Source organism: Lepidochelys kempii, chromosome 10 (genome assembly GCF_965140285.1).
Source record: "Lepidochelys kempii isolate rLepKem1 chromosome 10, rLepKem1.hap1, whole genome shotgun sequence".
Lineage (NCBI taxonomy): Eukaryota > Metazoa > Chordata > Testudines > Cheloniidae > Lepidochelys > Lepidochelys kempii.
Genome location: NC_136389.1, coordinates 52,405,113 through 52,421,864, shown reverse-complemented (window position 1 = coordinate 52,421,864; position 16,752 = coordinate 52,405,113). Strand labels below are relative to the sequence as shown.

Sequence of the window (16,752 nt, the reverse complement as noted above, 5' to 3'; positions counted from 1 at the left end):
ACAGTGTTCTGTTTTGGTTATAGCAAGCCGATGAGACTCTGGATTTTGAAGAACAGATCCTGGAAGCAGCTAAATCCATTGCAGCTGCTACCAGTGCCCTAGTCAAGTCAGCGTCGGCAGCCCAGAGAGAGCTGGTGGCACAGGGAAAGGTGGGTGAACAGGACATTCAACACAGCGGAATTATTTTAAATTATAAAGCATGTCGCTTCTTAATTTTTCTATGTATGGAAGGCACTCTGGATTGACTAATAAAAATGTAAATCTATCGGATTGCATGCCCTGGCCGGGGTTGGTTGAAAAGTCTGTTTAAACATAGCAAATGTAATTAGATATTTGGCTTTCAAATGTCTCAGCTGTTTCTTGTTCATGAAGGGCAATGATCCATGCTCATGATGTATGGTCCCATAGTACTTTTTGGGATTTAAAAAGAAACGTAGTAGTAAACAATAACATTCTGGTCCAGATTAGCAGAGGCATCACTAATTGTGCCTTCAGTGTGTTGAATGATTCAGTTAGGGCCCCTGTATGAACACAAATTAGGCAAGTGCAAATGGATGCACTTACAGCTATTGCTAGGACAACTAAAGTGCTTACAAAATGGCCCTACGTCCATTTGCCTTGTTAGCATTGAGTGCTTTTTATTCCATTTCACTTCCATTTCTTCTTCTTTTGTCTTATTCAGCTGGGCTTCCTAGGGAACTTGTGTTTGGTTCCACCGTGATCACAAAGCAGTTGTTCTGGAACTGTCATGTTGTAACTGTTCGAAAAGATCTCCTATAGAACTTATTTAAAATGCTTATTATTATTGAAAACTGGCAGCAAGAATAGTCAAGCAAATGAGAATTTAGACCCCTGCCTTATTGCTCCACTTACCCCTGGTCTACACTGGGGTGGTGGGGAGGGGGAGATCAACCTAGGATACGCAACTTCAGCTACGAGAATAGCGTAGCTGAAGTCGACGTATCTTAGGTCGATTTACCTCGCGTCCTCACGGCTCCGGGTCAACTGCTGCCGCTCCCCCGTCGACTCCACTTCCGCCTCTCACCGCAGTAGAGTACAGGAGACAACGGTAGAGCAATTGGGGATCGATTTATTGTGTCTACACTAGACGCGATAAATCAATCCCCGATAGATCGATCACTACCACTGATCAGGCGGGTAGTGTAGACGTACCCTTAGATTATTGCATTGTTTGCCTTTGTGACAGAACTTGTTCAAATTTAGTTACATTACGATGTAGAGCATCCTTTGCTTTACCCACCACCCCGGAAGAGAAAGAGAATAAATATATCCTGGTATAAGTCCTAAATATCTGTCAATTTAGACTTCTTGTCAGAGGGAACAGTTACATCTTTCTCCTCATGTCTTTTTGAGATGGAAGCAAGCAGTACTTGTGCCTTGTTCCAGCAAAGCTCAGAGAAATTGCTAAAAACACTTTCATTCCTTCACTCCAGGAAAACCATAGCTTGTCATTCTGATGTGAGCACATTAGTCAAATGTAGTGCCATATTAGCAAACCTGTTCTTCCAGCTTTGATGGAAGACTTCTTAGTCCCGGCTCTCCCATGCTAACACACTAATTCTTTAAGACTAAGAATTTTCAGTCAGTGCCTTTTATCAACAGTGGGTTGCCTGCTGGCATGAGCACTGCCTTCTCCAGCTCAACTAATCCAGCAAGTAGTGCGGTGCCACTTAAGGGCAGAGCCGAACCTAAACTCTCGCTCTGAACACCCACATACTTTGGAAGAGCTTCAGGAAGGATCCAAACTTTGCTGCTCAGTCTCAACTGGAGTCAACTTGGAGTGGTTTAAAACAGATCCTTTCATTAGGCAGAGAACCATTCACAAGTAAATGAACAATAATAAAGATTCCTCTGAGATAATGAATTCAAGACACACACCTGGTACCTGTTTCCTAATTATCAATCTTCAGTTAATTGGTACCGTGGGTGTCTTCCAATTCCTGTCTACAGCAGACACTTGCTAGCCAGATTTACAGCATAATGGCCTTTGAAATGAGCAGACAGAATGCTTCCCATATCTCCCCTGTCTGCACATAGAGGATGCAGTCTGATATCATTTCCTTAAGCAGTACAGCATACTTTCCACCCTTTTACACGTGTCAGAAGAGATGGCTTATGCCTGGTGAGAGGGCCATGGTTCAATCTACTACCCGCCTATCACCTCAATGACAAGCAGCAAATAGCTCCCTTGGTAACAGCTAACAGGCCATTCCCCTCACTGGCTGTGTGGGGGAAGAGAAGAAGGTAACAGGGAGTTCCTACCCCTTCATTCAACCATGTGGACCAGACACAATATTGTCCTATATAAATTCCCAGCAGCAGTCAGTCAAGGCTGTAAAAATGTTTGGCAGGAAAAGTCAATGAAATGTTTCAGCAAAAAGGTTTGTTAAACTTCCTTCTTTCCAGTTTGTTCTGCCTTCTCATATGAAATTGTTGTAGTGGCATTAGTTTGACATTAAGCAGCTATTTCAGGTTTTGGAATAAAGGTAATGTTTTATGAAGTCAGATCTGATCTACTTTACTTTTTCTTGTTCCCCAGGCACTAGTGTCCAGACTGGTAGATCTCTGCTGAACTTTAGATGCTTTTGCTAGGGAAGGTGATGCAAGAAAACTTTGAAACCTGAAAAACCCATAGGTCTCAAGCATTTTATTGTAAAACTGAATTTTTCTCTTACAGCAACATTATTAATGTTTTGCTATTACCCTAAAAAACCCCACTCGGGATGTTCCAGCTGTATCAAAAGTCTTGCAAATTTTTGTGTTTTTCTTTAACCCCCACCTCGGAAGTCAGGCAATTATATGAGAATTTTGGCTTTCATTTTTTAAAGAAATTCAACAATTTTGCAACCTTCATGGTTGAGGAGAAAAGCTGGAAAATGTAAACCCTAACAGCTCAAAAACCAGAATACAATTGAAAAGACACCAAACTTTTTTTTTCTTTAATCTCACAATTTTGGGGGGCCCTGACTCATTATTTCTGAATACATGGGGTTGGGAATACTGGGATCAGAAGACAATAGTACTAAGTGCTGTATGAACACATAGAAAAAGGTATTTGCTACCTTGACTTGGTAATCAAACATCAGGCAGGAGTGTGGGAATTCGAAGGAACTTTGTTTTTCTATGCAGTGGCAGCTTGAACATACTGAAGAAATATAGCATAACTCTACTGTTCAGTAGCCTTGAACAATGGCGTGAATGTCAGGAATGAGCGTTATAGACAGGAACAAATCCTTTCAACTTACTAGAATTTCCCAGCCTCTTCTGGCAAGCCTTGACCAGGCAAATCCTCAGCTGTACCCTTTATTGGTTTCTCTAAACTTACAGCAAGACTGGAGCAGCTCAAGTAACAATGTAGGTTAAAGTGTCCCTGAATGAACAAGAGACAGGTAATGGCAGGGATCAACAGCCATAAAAGGCACATTTTTATGGTGGGAGCAGGAGCACCTAGAGTCCTAGTCAGAAAGCCTTGGCTAGTACAGAGATACATGCCAGAGTCTGGGAACCACTGACTTATATTAGCATAGGAATGTAAGTCAGAAATTTTCTTCTGTCATCATTAGATAGTGTGCACTGAGATGAATTGGGGGAAAGGGGGAGGTGTACATAAAGTTTCCTTTTCAGATGGTTATGGTCTTTGAATGCAAATCAAGGCAATTGCATTTTATATTTCACTCTAAGCAAGTGTCTGAACGGTTCTTCCAGGTTGGAGCTATCCTTGCAAATGCAGTGGATGATGGACAGTGGTCTCAGGGACTTATTTCCGCTGTGAGTAATTTCAATTTTTTCTTTCTCTTGAAAGTCTCTGAGAAACAAGAATGCTGAGTAACTTTAGTTATTGACTCCTAGGCCCGAATGGTGGCAGCTGCAACCAGCAATCTCTGTGAGGCAGCTAATGCCTCGGTACAAGGTCATGCTAGCGAGGAGAAACTCATCTCATCTGCCAAACAAGTTGCGGCTTCTACAGCACAGTTACTTGTGGCTTGCAAAGTGAAGGCTGATCAAGACTCTGAGGCCATGAGAAGATTACAGGTAACAGCGTTCATAAACAATGTAAAAATCCATCTCAGAGCTATGTAACAGTCACCGTCATGCCTTTTCAACAAATCCAGAATTCAGCCAATAGCTTCAGGAAATTGCCTGAACCAAATCATGGCTGGGTTTTATCTTCTCCGGTAGTGAAATACGTTGTGTTAAGTTCAAGGCTGCCATGCTGCATGTTGCCATTGTTAATCAGCATCTGGAGTTCATTCTGTGATCATTGTAGCCATTACCTTCGAGATGGTTGAACTTTTAGAAAGATAGAAATGTGAAGTAATCTGTACCTCGCACCAGCTGAGGGAGAATATAGTGATCAGAGGGAACTCTACTAATGCTAACGGTCTCAGAATCAAAAACAGAGTGAGTGCCACCCTGCCTGTTAGTAATGCATCCAAAATGAAACTGCTGTTAGAAAACATTGTACTTGTTGAAGTCAGAAGTAACACTTCAGTTTACTATAACTGAAAGGTATTGGGGGAAATGATCTTTTCAGTGTGTTTACTGGGTGTTCCTTGACATCGCTTTGCGTCTAGTTGGCTTTTCTGTTTTCAGTGTATGTTCAGTTGCAAACACTCATGCACGTGCTTACCAGATTTCTGAGAGACTACGTAAACTAAGTACATCACTAAGGCCGTAGCTACACTACAAACTTTGGTTGACACACATTACGTCAGCATCAAGCCACTGCAATGAGTATTTCACTTGTCCATGTGTATACTTGGCTCTTTGCACCAGTTCTGGGCATACTCACCAGGAGTGCTTGTGCCAATGCACAGCACCAAGCACCTTGGGTAGGAATTCCACTGTATAACCTGGCACCACCCAGCACACTGTCTTTTGGGAGGTTTTGACGATACTTGGTGGGACAGAATCAAGTCGTACAGGGTTACTGGGAGCAAGGGGTCAACTTCTAAGCATGCAACTGTCTCATTCCATAACGTCATCTATATCCTATAATTTTCACACCTCTTAAATGTCCCGCAAGCCTGTGCAGCTCTCCTGGCCGTCTGCCATCTCTGACGGAAGCATGGAGCCTGCGCAGCTCTTCGCTGTTGCAGTAAGTGTTGCAAGCTCAGGACACGTGAACCTCTGGTATTTGCAAAGCCGTAAGAAGAACCAAATCAGCATGGAACATGACAGGTTCTTGGAGGACAGATTGTTGTGGGATGTAGTGAGACCCCATTTCAGGGTGGTTGGTGGTGGTCATGGAACTGCTGCAGAAGGGGGAGCGCCACTGCGGGGCCCTAGAAACGATTAGCAACTGGTGGGATCACATCATAATGCAGGCTTGGGATGACGAGCAGTGGCTGCAAAGCTTCCAGATGCAGAAGGCCATGTTCCTGGGTCTGTGTGCCGAGCACGCCCCAGCCCTCCAGTGCACTGATACCAGAATAAGAGCTTCACTGACAGTGGAGAAGCGAGTGGTGATCGCACGATGGAAACTTGAAATGCCAGATTGCTGCTGGTCAGTGGGAAATCATTTTGAAGTTGGAAAATCCACTGTGAGGGGCATTGTCATGCAAGTGTTCAGGGTCATTAATTGTCATGAATACTGCCATGTGGATCTAACAGACAGCAACAGAGGAGAGAACATTTTAAAATAAGAACATTGTTGTAAGACCACAAACATTGACAGAGAAACAACAGATTCTGGATTAGGAGCAGAACTGGCCATTCATTTTTTGTAAAAACTGATTCGAGTTCATGTAGAGTGTCTCTTTTGGAGCAGAGTTTATCTGAAAGGTGGCTGTGTTAATACCGTACTCTGGGTATTAAGCTTGTTGTCTCAAGGATTTACAATTGCAATGTGCTTAGTTTAGAAATGACTGCAGCTTTTACTGTATGCAGTGGTGTGGTAACTGTGTCAGTCCCAGCATATTAGAAAGACAAGGCAGGGAGGTAATGTCTTTTATTGGACCAACTTCTGTTGGTGAGAGAGAGAGAAGCTTTTGAGCTTACACAGAGCTCTTCTTCCAATCTGGGAAACTTATTCAGAGTCGCAGCTAAATACAAGGTGGAACAGATTGTTTAGCACAAGTAGTTAACACCCATTTCAAGGGACCGTTCAGTATGAACTTGGATTTTACTGCAGCTTTTACTGACTTCTAGCCATGTAGTCTCAGTCTGTGTTCTAACAGCTGGGTTCTGGTTCTAAGTTTTGTGGGAATAAAAACCAATACACTTATTTGTTACTAAAATCAGCAATTATGACTGAGTACAGATATCTGAGCAAGAGGAGTCTATTTTCAGTCATTTTTCAAAATAGAACTGTGATTTTAATTATGGTCAAACCTTGAGGCAAATTTAGGGTTCTGTGGTGGTTTAAATAGAAAACAATGGTTTTGTAATATTATCCCTGGCAGGAGGCAGGTAAAACAGAGGTAGTTTTGGCAGTTGATGAGGGACACCTGTTGGATGGGTTTGTCACACTAGTGGTCATATGTTAGTAACTGGAGAACCGTTCTCTTTCTAATGTGTCCACACATTAGTATCTGAGTGCCAAGATGGGGCTGGAGGAACTCTAAATGCAGAATAATGGCGAAAAAAGGGGACCGAACGCTAGTATTATGTTCTTCCTGCCCATCCAGGAAGATCAGGACATTGGGTTACCCTAAGCAAATTTTATTAAATGGACATAGAATACAGTTAAGTGCGAGGCTCAAGGAGGCAGGCCCAAGAGCTATGGAAAGGTGTTTCTTTTTAAGTATTCAGACACAGGCTTTGAATAGTTTCTCCACCAAGCTGTGGAGGAGGTTTGAAGGTGGGAACAGCACTTTCCACTTGGAAGTAATGCCCTTTACTGTAGCAGAACTGTTGGGTTTGTGCACATCACATATTTTGTGTTGGTGCGTTTGGCAAGCACCTGGGTTCCTCTGCTGGCTCTGCCAATAGCATCCATGTTTCCATGGAGCCTTCATCAATAGGGTGGATATGGGAGTTGGAATGTCCTGGTTTCCTCTTTGACACTCACACAGACAGACAAGCTTGTGGAGAAGTTGTTTAACCTACCTTCCATGTGAACGCTGTTTTGGAAGGAGCTGTAGTTGGAGTCTGGGGAAATGAAAATGCATGTGAATCATCTAATTCTTCTTTGAATGATTGTACACATGAATTCCTCTCTTGATGCACATGTGCCCCGTGCATGCTAGATTGGATTATTTTTGGCTAGCAGTGTCCGTTGGAGCCACGCGTGCACCCAAGATGAGGGCATACCGTCTGAAGCAGGTCCAACAGTCCCTCCATTCCTTCTTATCACGCTGGGCAGCAAGATGGAACCCCTGCAGTGACTGTCTGATTCTCTGCACGCTATGCTAGCATTAGTGTGCATTAGTTATTGGTATTATTAATTAGTAGCTAGTGTCTTTATGCCAGTTGGCACAAACAAAAAAACCTGCTTTAGTCAGATATTTAGTGTACAGCCAGACCCTCAACCATGTACAGGGGCTCTACCAATATGGCAAAATTGAAATCCCCAGGGTTCAAAACCTGCCCCTCATGGGAGGCTTCAGTGCCACTTAACAATAGGTACTCCAGGTGCAACTCTTGTTTCGGAGAGGGAAACATTCCTGAGTAGCGATCCATATGTTGCTCCTTGCCTAAGCTGACTCAGAAAGCTAGAGAGGCCCTTGGCCCCCCTAAAATTGTTCCCATGGGGCACTCAATGCAAGCCTCCGTGAACGCTGAAAGAAAGGCTGTGGCTAGACCTCCATCTTCTGGTCACTCCCTCTCCGTGAGCTCCCCAGCAAGTTGAGATTCCACCCCGAGCTCTCTCGCTACCTTGACCAAGAGGCCCCAGTCATCTGCCTCCATCCTGCCATCGATGTTCTCAGAGGGTTAGGAAGAAGTACCACTCCAGAGACAAGATGAGCCATAGGCCACCATCTCCAGTGCCTGCCAAGTCAAGTCATTAGGCACCAGGTGTTTGACTTGTCTGGGGCTCAGCATTGCGGTCTGGGTGGCACTTGACACCAGCCGTTGTAGCAAATGGTTGACTCCACATCCATGGAGGCATTCAGTGATACAACATTTTCATAAAATCAACTGCAATTCATAAGTTGTACATAGAGCCCCAAATTGGGTCAGAGACCTACAGAATTATCCAAGTTCATGTTCACCTTATAAGCACTGATGGTAAAAGCACGTTTGGTGAGGAAAACAAGTGTCCTGCCTCTGGAGTTCAGTGGAGCACACTCTCCTGCCCAGAAGGAGCCCACATTACATATACAGTGTGCGGTCATGTTTTTTGCTGCTAAATTCCTTTTATCTCCTCTCTAGGCTGCGGGGAATGCTGTTAAACGAGCATCTGACAATCTTGTCAGGGCAGCCCAGAAAGCAGCATTTAGGAAAGCGGATGACGACGATGTGGTGGTCAAAACCAAGTTTGTGGGCGGCATCGCTCAGGTTGGTGTGAACATCCAGAGCAACAGTAGGAAAAATTTGTGTCCCAAAAATATTGCCTTATGTAACACAGTAATAGATTCATGCAGTACTGTGTGAAACTTCATTGTAAATAACTTGCCTCAGTATATTTCTGTTATGGACAAATAGACAAATAATGCATACAGAGAATAGGCAATACTCTGTGTTTGTCTTACACAGTGTGTTAGATAGTTGTCATGGTAGTTGTTTCCACTGTATAATATCTTTATGTATCCCTCCCTGTTGTTGTTAAAGTGAAGATTTCCTGCTACTTATATTAATGGTTCTTTCCCGATGCTCCTAGACCTGCTTTAAATCTTCTGAAATCTCAATTACATGACCGTTTGTGTGCAGATAATCTTGTAATAAGGCTGTGGTGGGGAGAATTACTTTTACTTCATTATTATGGCTTTAACAAATACACAGGACTAAAATAACTTTAAAAACCTATTTCAATCAATTTCTAGAATTGCCACTTATTAAAAAATAATGAAAAGCTGCTTCTACAGTGGCTGCTATTAAAAATATGGGAACTTGCCATTCCTGAGTATTTTACAGCACAGTAATATCTCCTGTGTTACTCCTAGGTATAGGAAACTCTTGCAGGTACGTGGGACTGTGATTGTTCAGTTATTAATGTTGCTCAGTGTATTACATTATGAAGTGTTTGCAGGATAAGTTCAAGGTCAGTGTCCCCTTTGTTACTGTGGATCCAACAGACACCAAAAGAGGAGAAAAGATTTTAAAATAGGGAAAGGTACAATATGTTAGTAAATAGTAAAGTTAGTTAGTTAGTAAAATAGAAACAGCCCAGATTGATTTCTCCAACTCGCCTCATCCTGTTTCCACCTACCACTGTTTTACAGCTAGTTTATTCTGAGATGCGTCTGATTGGTGGGCCTGTATAGTGGTCCAATAGATGGTGGAATATGCTGACAGCCTCTTTTCCTGCACTCTGGGATCACTGAGGAGGAGGGATGGGAGCTAACAATGCATTTTAGTGGCTTGATCCTGCAAGGGACTGGGCATGCTGGCCTGGACTAGCAAAGCACTTAAGAACATAAGAACAACCATACTGGGTCAGGATACTGGGTAGATGGAACTTTGGACCTTCTTCCAACAGTGGTCAATGCCATGTGCTTCAGAGGGAATGAACAGGACAGGTAATCATCAAATGATCCATCCCCGTCACCCATTCCCAGCTTCTGACAAACATAGGCTAGGGGCACCATCCCTGCCCATCCTGGCTAATAGTCATTGATGGACCTATCCTCCATGAATTTATCCAGTTCTTTTTTGAATGCTGTTATACTTTTGGCCATCACAGTATCCTCTGGCAAAGAAGTCCACAGGTTGACTGTGTGTTATGTGAAGAAATACTTCCTTTTGTTTTTTTTTAACCTGCTGCCTATTAATTTAATGTAGTGCCCTTTAGTTCTTGTGTTATGAGAAGGAGTAAATAACACTTCCTTATTTACTTTCTCCACATCTGTCATGATTTTATAGCACTCTTATCATATCCCCCTCCTTAGTTGTCTCTTTTCCAAGCTAAAAAGTCTTATTAATCTCTCTCCTCATATAGAAGCTGTTCCATACCCTTAATCATTTTTGTTGCCCTTTTCTGTACCTTTTGCAATTCCAATATATTTTTTTTAGATGGAGTGACCACATCTGCACGCAGTATTCAAGATGTGGGTGTACCATGGATTTATATAGAGGCAATAGGATATTTTCTGTCTTATTATCTATCCCTTTCCTAATGATACCCAACATTCTGTTTGCTTTTTTGACTGCCGCTGCACACTGAGTGGATGTTTTCAGAGAACTATCCACACTGACTCCAAGATCTCTTTCATGAGTGGTAACAGCTAATTTAGACCCCATCATTTTATATGTGCTTTACTTTGTGTCTGTCAGCATTGAATTTCATCTGCCATTTTGTTGCCCAGTCACCCAGTTTTGTGAGATCCCTTTGTAACTCTTTGCAGTCTGCTTTGGACTTAACTATCTTGAGTAGTTTTGTATCATCTGCAAACTTTGCCACTTCACTGTTTACCCCTTTTTCTAAATCATTTATGAATATGTTGAAAAGCACTGGTCCCAGTACAGACCTCTGGGGACACCACTATTCACTTCTCTCCATTCTGAAAACTAACCATTTATTCCTACCCTTTGTTTTCTATCTTTTAACCAATTACTGATCCATGAGAGGACCGTCCCTCTTATCCCATGACAGCTTACTTTGCTTAAGCACTTCAGCTCACAAGTCCTGTTGAAATCAATGGGATTCTTCACATGCTTAAATGCTTTCCTGGATTGGGGACAGTGTGTTCAGCGCTCTGCAGGAATACACCTTAGAACTGTTGTGCACTGATCACGAATCCCCTTGTGAAAGGGACAAAGATCCTCGCCTTTTTTTTTTTTTTCTCCCTCTTTAATCTTCTTCTCCATTATCACAGTCCTTTCTCTTTTTCTCTAGATCATTGCGGCCCAGGAGGAAATGCTGAAGAAGGAAAGAGAGCTGGAAGAGGCAAGGAAAAAACTGGCTCAGATCCGCCAGCAGCAGTATAAATTTCTCCCCACAGAACTGAGAGAAGATGAGGGCTAAACTGCTGAGATGGTTTTTTTTTAATGAAATGAGCTCAAGGGGGACAGTGCAGAGAGAACTAACCTGACAGCATTCTGATATGCAAGCACTTACCTAAACAAATTGCCTGTAATAGCTTTAGGTGAGCAGAGGGCAATAAACATTTGTTCTTTCTCATCTGTTCAGCTAAGGTGCGTGCTCATCAAACAGATGGTACAGTGTTAAGTCCACCATTCCTGTTCCTTCCTTCCCTGACTCACTGTATCTCAGGAGAGAATGCCTCACTTTTTCCAGAAGGTTATAAAATCAGTATTACGTCATTACCTTAAGCTTGATCTATTTATTGTTCCTTGACCTGTTGTAAGACTCTGTTAATATTAATAGGAAAACCGTTTATCATAGCTATCTATCACTATGGAACCAGTGGATTTTTTTTCCTCCAACAAGAAGACCAAGATTGAGGTGAATATTTATTTGAGAGGAAAAGACACCTGAGCGTGGGTTCTAGAGATTTTGTCCTCTTTCAGTGAAGCTGGTTCACCCCAGGATTGGAGGGATCTTCTTTGTACCTGTTTGCACTAGTTTTATTAGTTCCTGTACCAGCTTCTACTTGTACAGTATTTAGATTCACAGTTCCCAGGCCTGCAAAACATGGTAGTATCCATTCTTTTCATTGTTCAAATAAACCAAGAAATGGAAATCTTGTCACGGTCTTAGTACCAGGTTATGAAGGAAAATGTTTTTCAATTATATACCTCTCAATATGCGACTACTTTTACAATAGGAAACATCCACAAAATTTCAATTAACATTGGACTGAATAGTTCCTTTCGAAGTATCTTACCTGGCTCAAACTGTGGGATTTCTGCTAGAATGTATGCTAGCTGAAGTAGAGACATTCTTAGTACTTCAAAAGACTACCAGAACTCTTGCTATTCTCATAAGGATTTTATTTCTAATTGTTTTGTTTTGAAATGTAGATGGGTTGTTTTTTGGTTGTTTTTTGTGTGTGTTTGGTTTTTTTGAAGAAACTTATAGCTGTTTTAGAAAGGGCCCTTTTCCGAAATATAAAAGAACATCGGCAAGTCTGAAGTATGGACGCTTGGAAGTTGATATTTTCCTAATTTGCATTGATCAAAATACCCTCTCTAAGGAACTACATTGCGGAGAAAGGATAGAAGAAATTGTACTTATGTCTTGAGTTTCAAAAGGTACTGTAATTTTCTCAATCTCTGATGTGGCATAAACCCACAGTGTGGACTACAGATATAACATGACACGTTTCCGAGATGGGTAGAGTCAATGGTGCATTTTATAATGTCTGATTAAAAACAATGCAGAAACCAGAACTAGCAAAAGCCACCTATTAGACCAGCTACAGAAACAAGGTCTTTCTTAACCGTGGTTCTCCAGCATATGCCCATCCCTGCACACGCCCTCTGAGCAAATAATGTCAAGTCCATTTGGGTCAAAGAATGTTGTTGCTCCACTTCTTCTGAAAGCCATGCTGCCATTTTAGATACCTACCACTACTTCCAACTGAGTCAGTTGTGTTAGATACCTACCCACTTAATTGCCCTTGTTGCAGAAGTACTTGTCACATAGACTCAGAAGTAACCCTCTTGTGTTAGGTTACCAATTTAGATATTGATAACTTCTCATTTAAGTTACTTGCATGTATTATACCTATCGGAAATTTTGTCACACTAGTATAAATATATCTCAAAAATCCATAGAAAATAAATATTAAAATGTACAAATTTTTTTAGTGTCTCTTCTCTGATGCTGAAGTATTTCAGACTCAGCGGAATTGTGGATTCTCAGTAAATGATGAGAGAGCAGTTGGCAAGCCCTGAGCAGAATCCTTTTGATAGGAGCAAATATGGATTTGCATAAGTGTGTCCAAAATGAGCCTCTGCCCTGACTGCGTAGACCAGGTAAAATGAGACTGAAAGCAGTATGTAGCCTCTCTGTACGCAACTGCCACCAGAGAGAGATTCCAGTCTAGGCTTTACAATCCCCGCAGTAGCTGTATTGGTTAGATTCTCACCATGAGTTTGTGCAGTGAGTCCAGTGAGCAGTGGCACAAAACATCTCTATAAAAAATTATTTAGAAAAAACAAATCCTTCATTTAAGATTTTTAAGTAATCTGGAAGGCTGAAACACAGCTTGTTTTTGTAGGATCTAAATACACATGGTCTTAAACGAGCTTTCTGCTGCTTTTGCTTACTCAGTATATCAGGCTTTCAGTTTGTAGTGTTTTCTTTTGCTTACCTGGATAGTATCAACATTCCTGTCACTTCTTTAAAGATTTTGGGGCGGGGCGGGGGGTTGGGTCAATGTCTTGCAGATTTTTTCTGATACTACATATTGCTTTTATTTCACGTACTGTAATTTAAAGTACTCCAAGTAACGTGACGTTTTCACTAATGTACCAGTGCTTCATTGTGATCACTGTAGTACAATAACACAGCATTTTAATTATGCAGACAGTGTGAATGGTATTTCCCTGTCTTAGGAAAAGAATAAGCCAAAACCCCAGTAAAATTAAATTGTATACAGAAATTGTACTGCTAGGATTTTTTCAAGCTAATAGTAATTTTTATGTTCAAATCATCCTCTTGTCAAAGTTGCGAGGGAAGTTAATTTCAGTACTTATACTTGACGGATGTTGCTTCCTCAGGCAATTGCCCTGCTTGCAAGCCCTGGCTTTTATATGCAGAAAACCAGCTGTTGTGGCACAGATGGGCCATGGAGTTTTTATAGCATGTTGGGGGGCGGCTCAAAGAAAAAGGTTGAGAACCCCGACCTACACAGAAGGTTACTGGGCAGCAAGCCAAGGTGTGAACCTAGAGCACAATAGCTTGCGGCACAGTAACATCGCCTTTGGATACTGCTAGAGTGCACTCTGGGACATTCAAACATTATTGTACTGCAAGCTAGTGCACTGTAGATGCACGCTGGCTTGCCATTCAGTAACTTTCCATGTTGACAAACTTGGGATATCCAGCAGACTAGCTGCAGTGTTTTTCAGCTTGATTTTTGGATTTCTATCTGGGAGACCGCTAGATTCCACAAACTCATTTGAAGTCCATTTCACTTTCTTCTTATCTGTGGGACTTGTAGTAACACTGAAATCAAAGTTAGAACATCTGTGGTGATTGTAATTAATGCAGTGCAGTTATTTGGCATGGAGAGTTGCAACAGAAAATGTCAGGCAGGAATGAGGACTGGGTAGTAATTAGTCCTATTTTCTTCCTTACCTATTCTTCTGGATTTTAAGTTTTGAAATAACAAACAAGTTATGTAGTATCTTGCCCATCTTCGTGATGTGGAACTGGCTTTAAGAAATGTCTGGAAATTAAAAGCAAAATGTCTCAAAGTTCTGAATGTACAAATATTCTAGGGAGGCTTTACACGAAGGTCCAAAAGATAAGTTGGAATTGGAGGGAACACTTTTATAGTTTGTCTAAACTTTTCTTTTTTATAGGCCAGCAACCGCAAAGTGAGGGATGGGGAAGAGTTTTTTAAAACCAAAAGTTGAAGACTGAGCTCTTGCTTTCTTTTGTCCAATTGCCTTTGATCTCCTGCATCTTCAGACTAGTTTCTATGACAGAATCTATCAGAATTACAGCATAAATGGTCTTTTAAATTTACCTAGGAAATAGAGGTTTTTCTAGCCTCACATTACTAAAAAACACTCAGACCAGGCCCCAGAACATGCTGATGACAAGGCCATCAAGGAATACATCTTATGTTTTGTGCCATGGCTAATCCATTCTTCTTTTGATCATTACTCCTGGAGCTTTTTGTGCCTTATTATGTATATTAAAAGCTCCTGCCCTATCTTATACTTAAAGTTGGGGAAAGTTAAACTTTATGTACTGTTGGTTTCTTTGAGCTTGTATAGAAATTTGGAAGATTTCAGTGGACTCGGCTCATCATCCCGAGTCGATATTAATCCTGGAACTCGCTTTTCTGTATTTGCAGTTATATAAAGAGAAATACACTGCTCAAAAGGGTGTGTGTTTGTTAGTGCCTGTTACCAGCAATTTTACGACATTGCTGGTAACACGACACAATTCCGATAGTCAACACTCCCATAGAACTTACATAGCATCTACAAAGTTAATACCTTTTTTTTTAGGTAATCTATGTTACCAGTCTGCTACTGATTACTGTAAGGTAACCATTTATGCTGGACTTACCATATTAACTAATGCTGCAGTGAAATCCGACCGGTTAGGTGCTAACGTTGTTGATACAATATTCTACATTAAGCAAAATCTCAAAAGAGATGAAGCTAGTGGACTGCTGAACTTCACTATACCTAGCAGAGATGTGGAATGGTAGCACGGTGGCTAGAGTAGATTTTTCTCTACCGTCCATCTTTAATACTAACCAGAGCAAGAATACAACTGGTAATAAATGGGGAAAAGCAGCATAGGAAAACTTTGCTACAATTTTTCTGAAACAGAGAAATTTAAGTGGATCTCTGTCTTTAAACAACAACAAAATAATTCTAAACTGGGCATGGGCCAACAGGATAACATGTCCTATCCACCTATAGCAGAGAGCTGACAAACTTTACCATGCATGTCTTAAAAGCCTAATACCTCCATGGCATAGTTCTGTTCTAACTTGCCTTGTAAGGCAACCAAGAATCTTTTAGTATAAAAATGACAAGGATGTAAACATGATACTTTTTCATGTCCTTTATTTCATTTTCATGTGGCAACATGGTATATGAAAGATAATTACTTTGCCTAGAGAGAATTCCTGTCCATCAATAGAGTAATATATTGAGTTGTAAGTAATTAGGGCTGTCTTTGTTGCTTTAAAAAATCAAACCACTATGGATTTTTTTCTTACTGAAATTTACTAACTTTATTAATATGATTGCAGCTGAAGAACCTTCTGAGTGAGACAGTTTTATAGTGGTATGTTTGCAAGTCGTGCTGGAGTTTGGGGTGTGAGCTCATGTTCTGTAGCTCAACTTTCTCCTAGAGCTTTAACCACAAAGAAAAGCATGAAGGGGGTTAGCCATGCTGTTACACTGTATGTATGCTGTTTATCTGGCCACAAAAAGTATTTTTTTGTATTCACCAAAAATAAACTTTTGAAGGAATGACCACCTTTCTTTTGCATGCTTGCGTGTTTGTGTAGCTTGACCTACTTCACATCCCTTCCCACGGATTTGGCATGGAAAGGTTCATATTGCCCTGAATCCAAGCTACGTGACATCCTTATCGGTTTGTGAAAGATGTGGGGGAAGGGAAGTAGCTTATTTAAAGCTATGCTGGATCCACTCAGACACTAATGAGCCTTCAGCACCCTTTTGAAGGAAGCAAGTGTTATCTGTGTACAGCTGTGGTACACAACAGAATCATCTGCCAATAGTCGGAGCATGTTTGGGGGTCTTAATTTTTTGGTTCTTATCGATAATGCTGCTTCCATTTCACCCGGACTTTTCTAGGTCAAATTTTATATGGAAATGGTACCACCACATCCTGGATGCAACTCTGCATGCAAAGTGTGTAGCTGTAAACAGTGGAACTGTTTCTAGTAACGACTCTTCCTACGCTAAATGCAAGCTTGCTGTTTTCCTTGGCTGTGACCATCTTTACACTGGTGTCCTTGACATCAGTACTGAAGTTGTCATGGCTGCAGATACTAGCAGTAA

General features: G+C 41.3%; 1 protein-coding gene across 1 annotated transcript in view; it reads left to right on the top strand.

Annotated features, from left to right (window-relative positions):
* The window catches only part of TLN2 (talin 2), a 180,832-nt gene extending 164,627 nt beyond the window's left edge, over positions 1 to 16,205 (top strand). Inside the window, exons 52-56 of the mRNA XM_073303618.2 lie at positions 24 to 149; positions 3,727 to 3,789; positions 3,871 to 4,053; positions 8,338 to 8,463; positions 10,961 to 16,205. Of these exons, the coding sequence (XP_073159719.2) occupies positions 24 to 149; positions 3,727 to 3,789; positions 3,871 to 4,053; positions 8,338 to 8,463; positions 10,961 to 11,089 (627 nt within the window). The 3' untranslated portion in view covers positions 11,090 to 16,205. The remainder of the gene's footprint in view (positions 1 to 23; positions 150 to 3,726; positions 3,790 to 3,870; positions 4,054 to 8,337; positions 8,464 to 10,960) is intronic.
* The last annotated feature ends 547 nt before the right edge of the window (positions 16,206 to 16,752 follow it).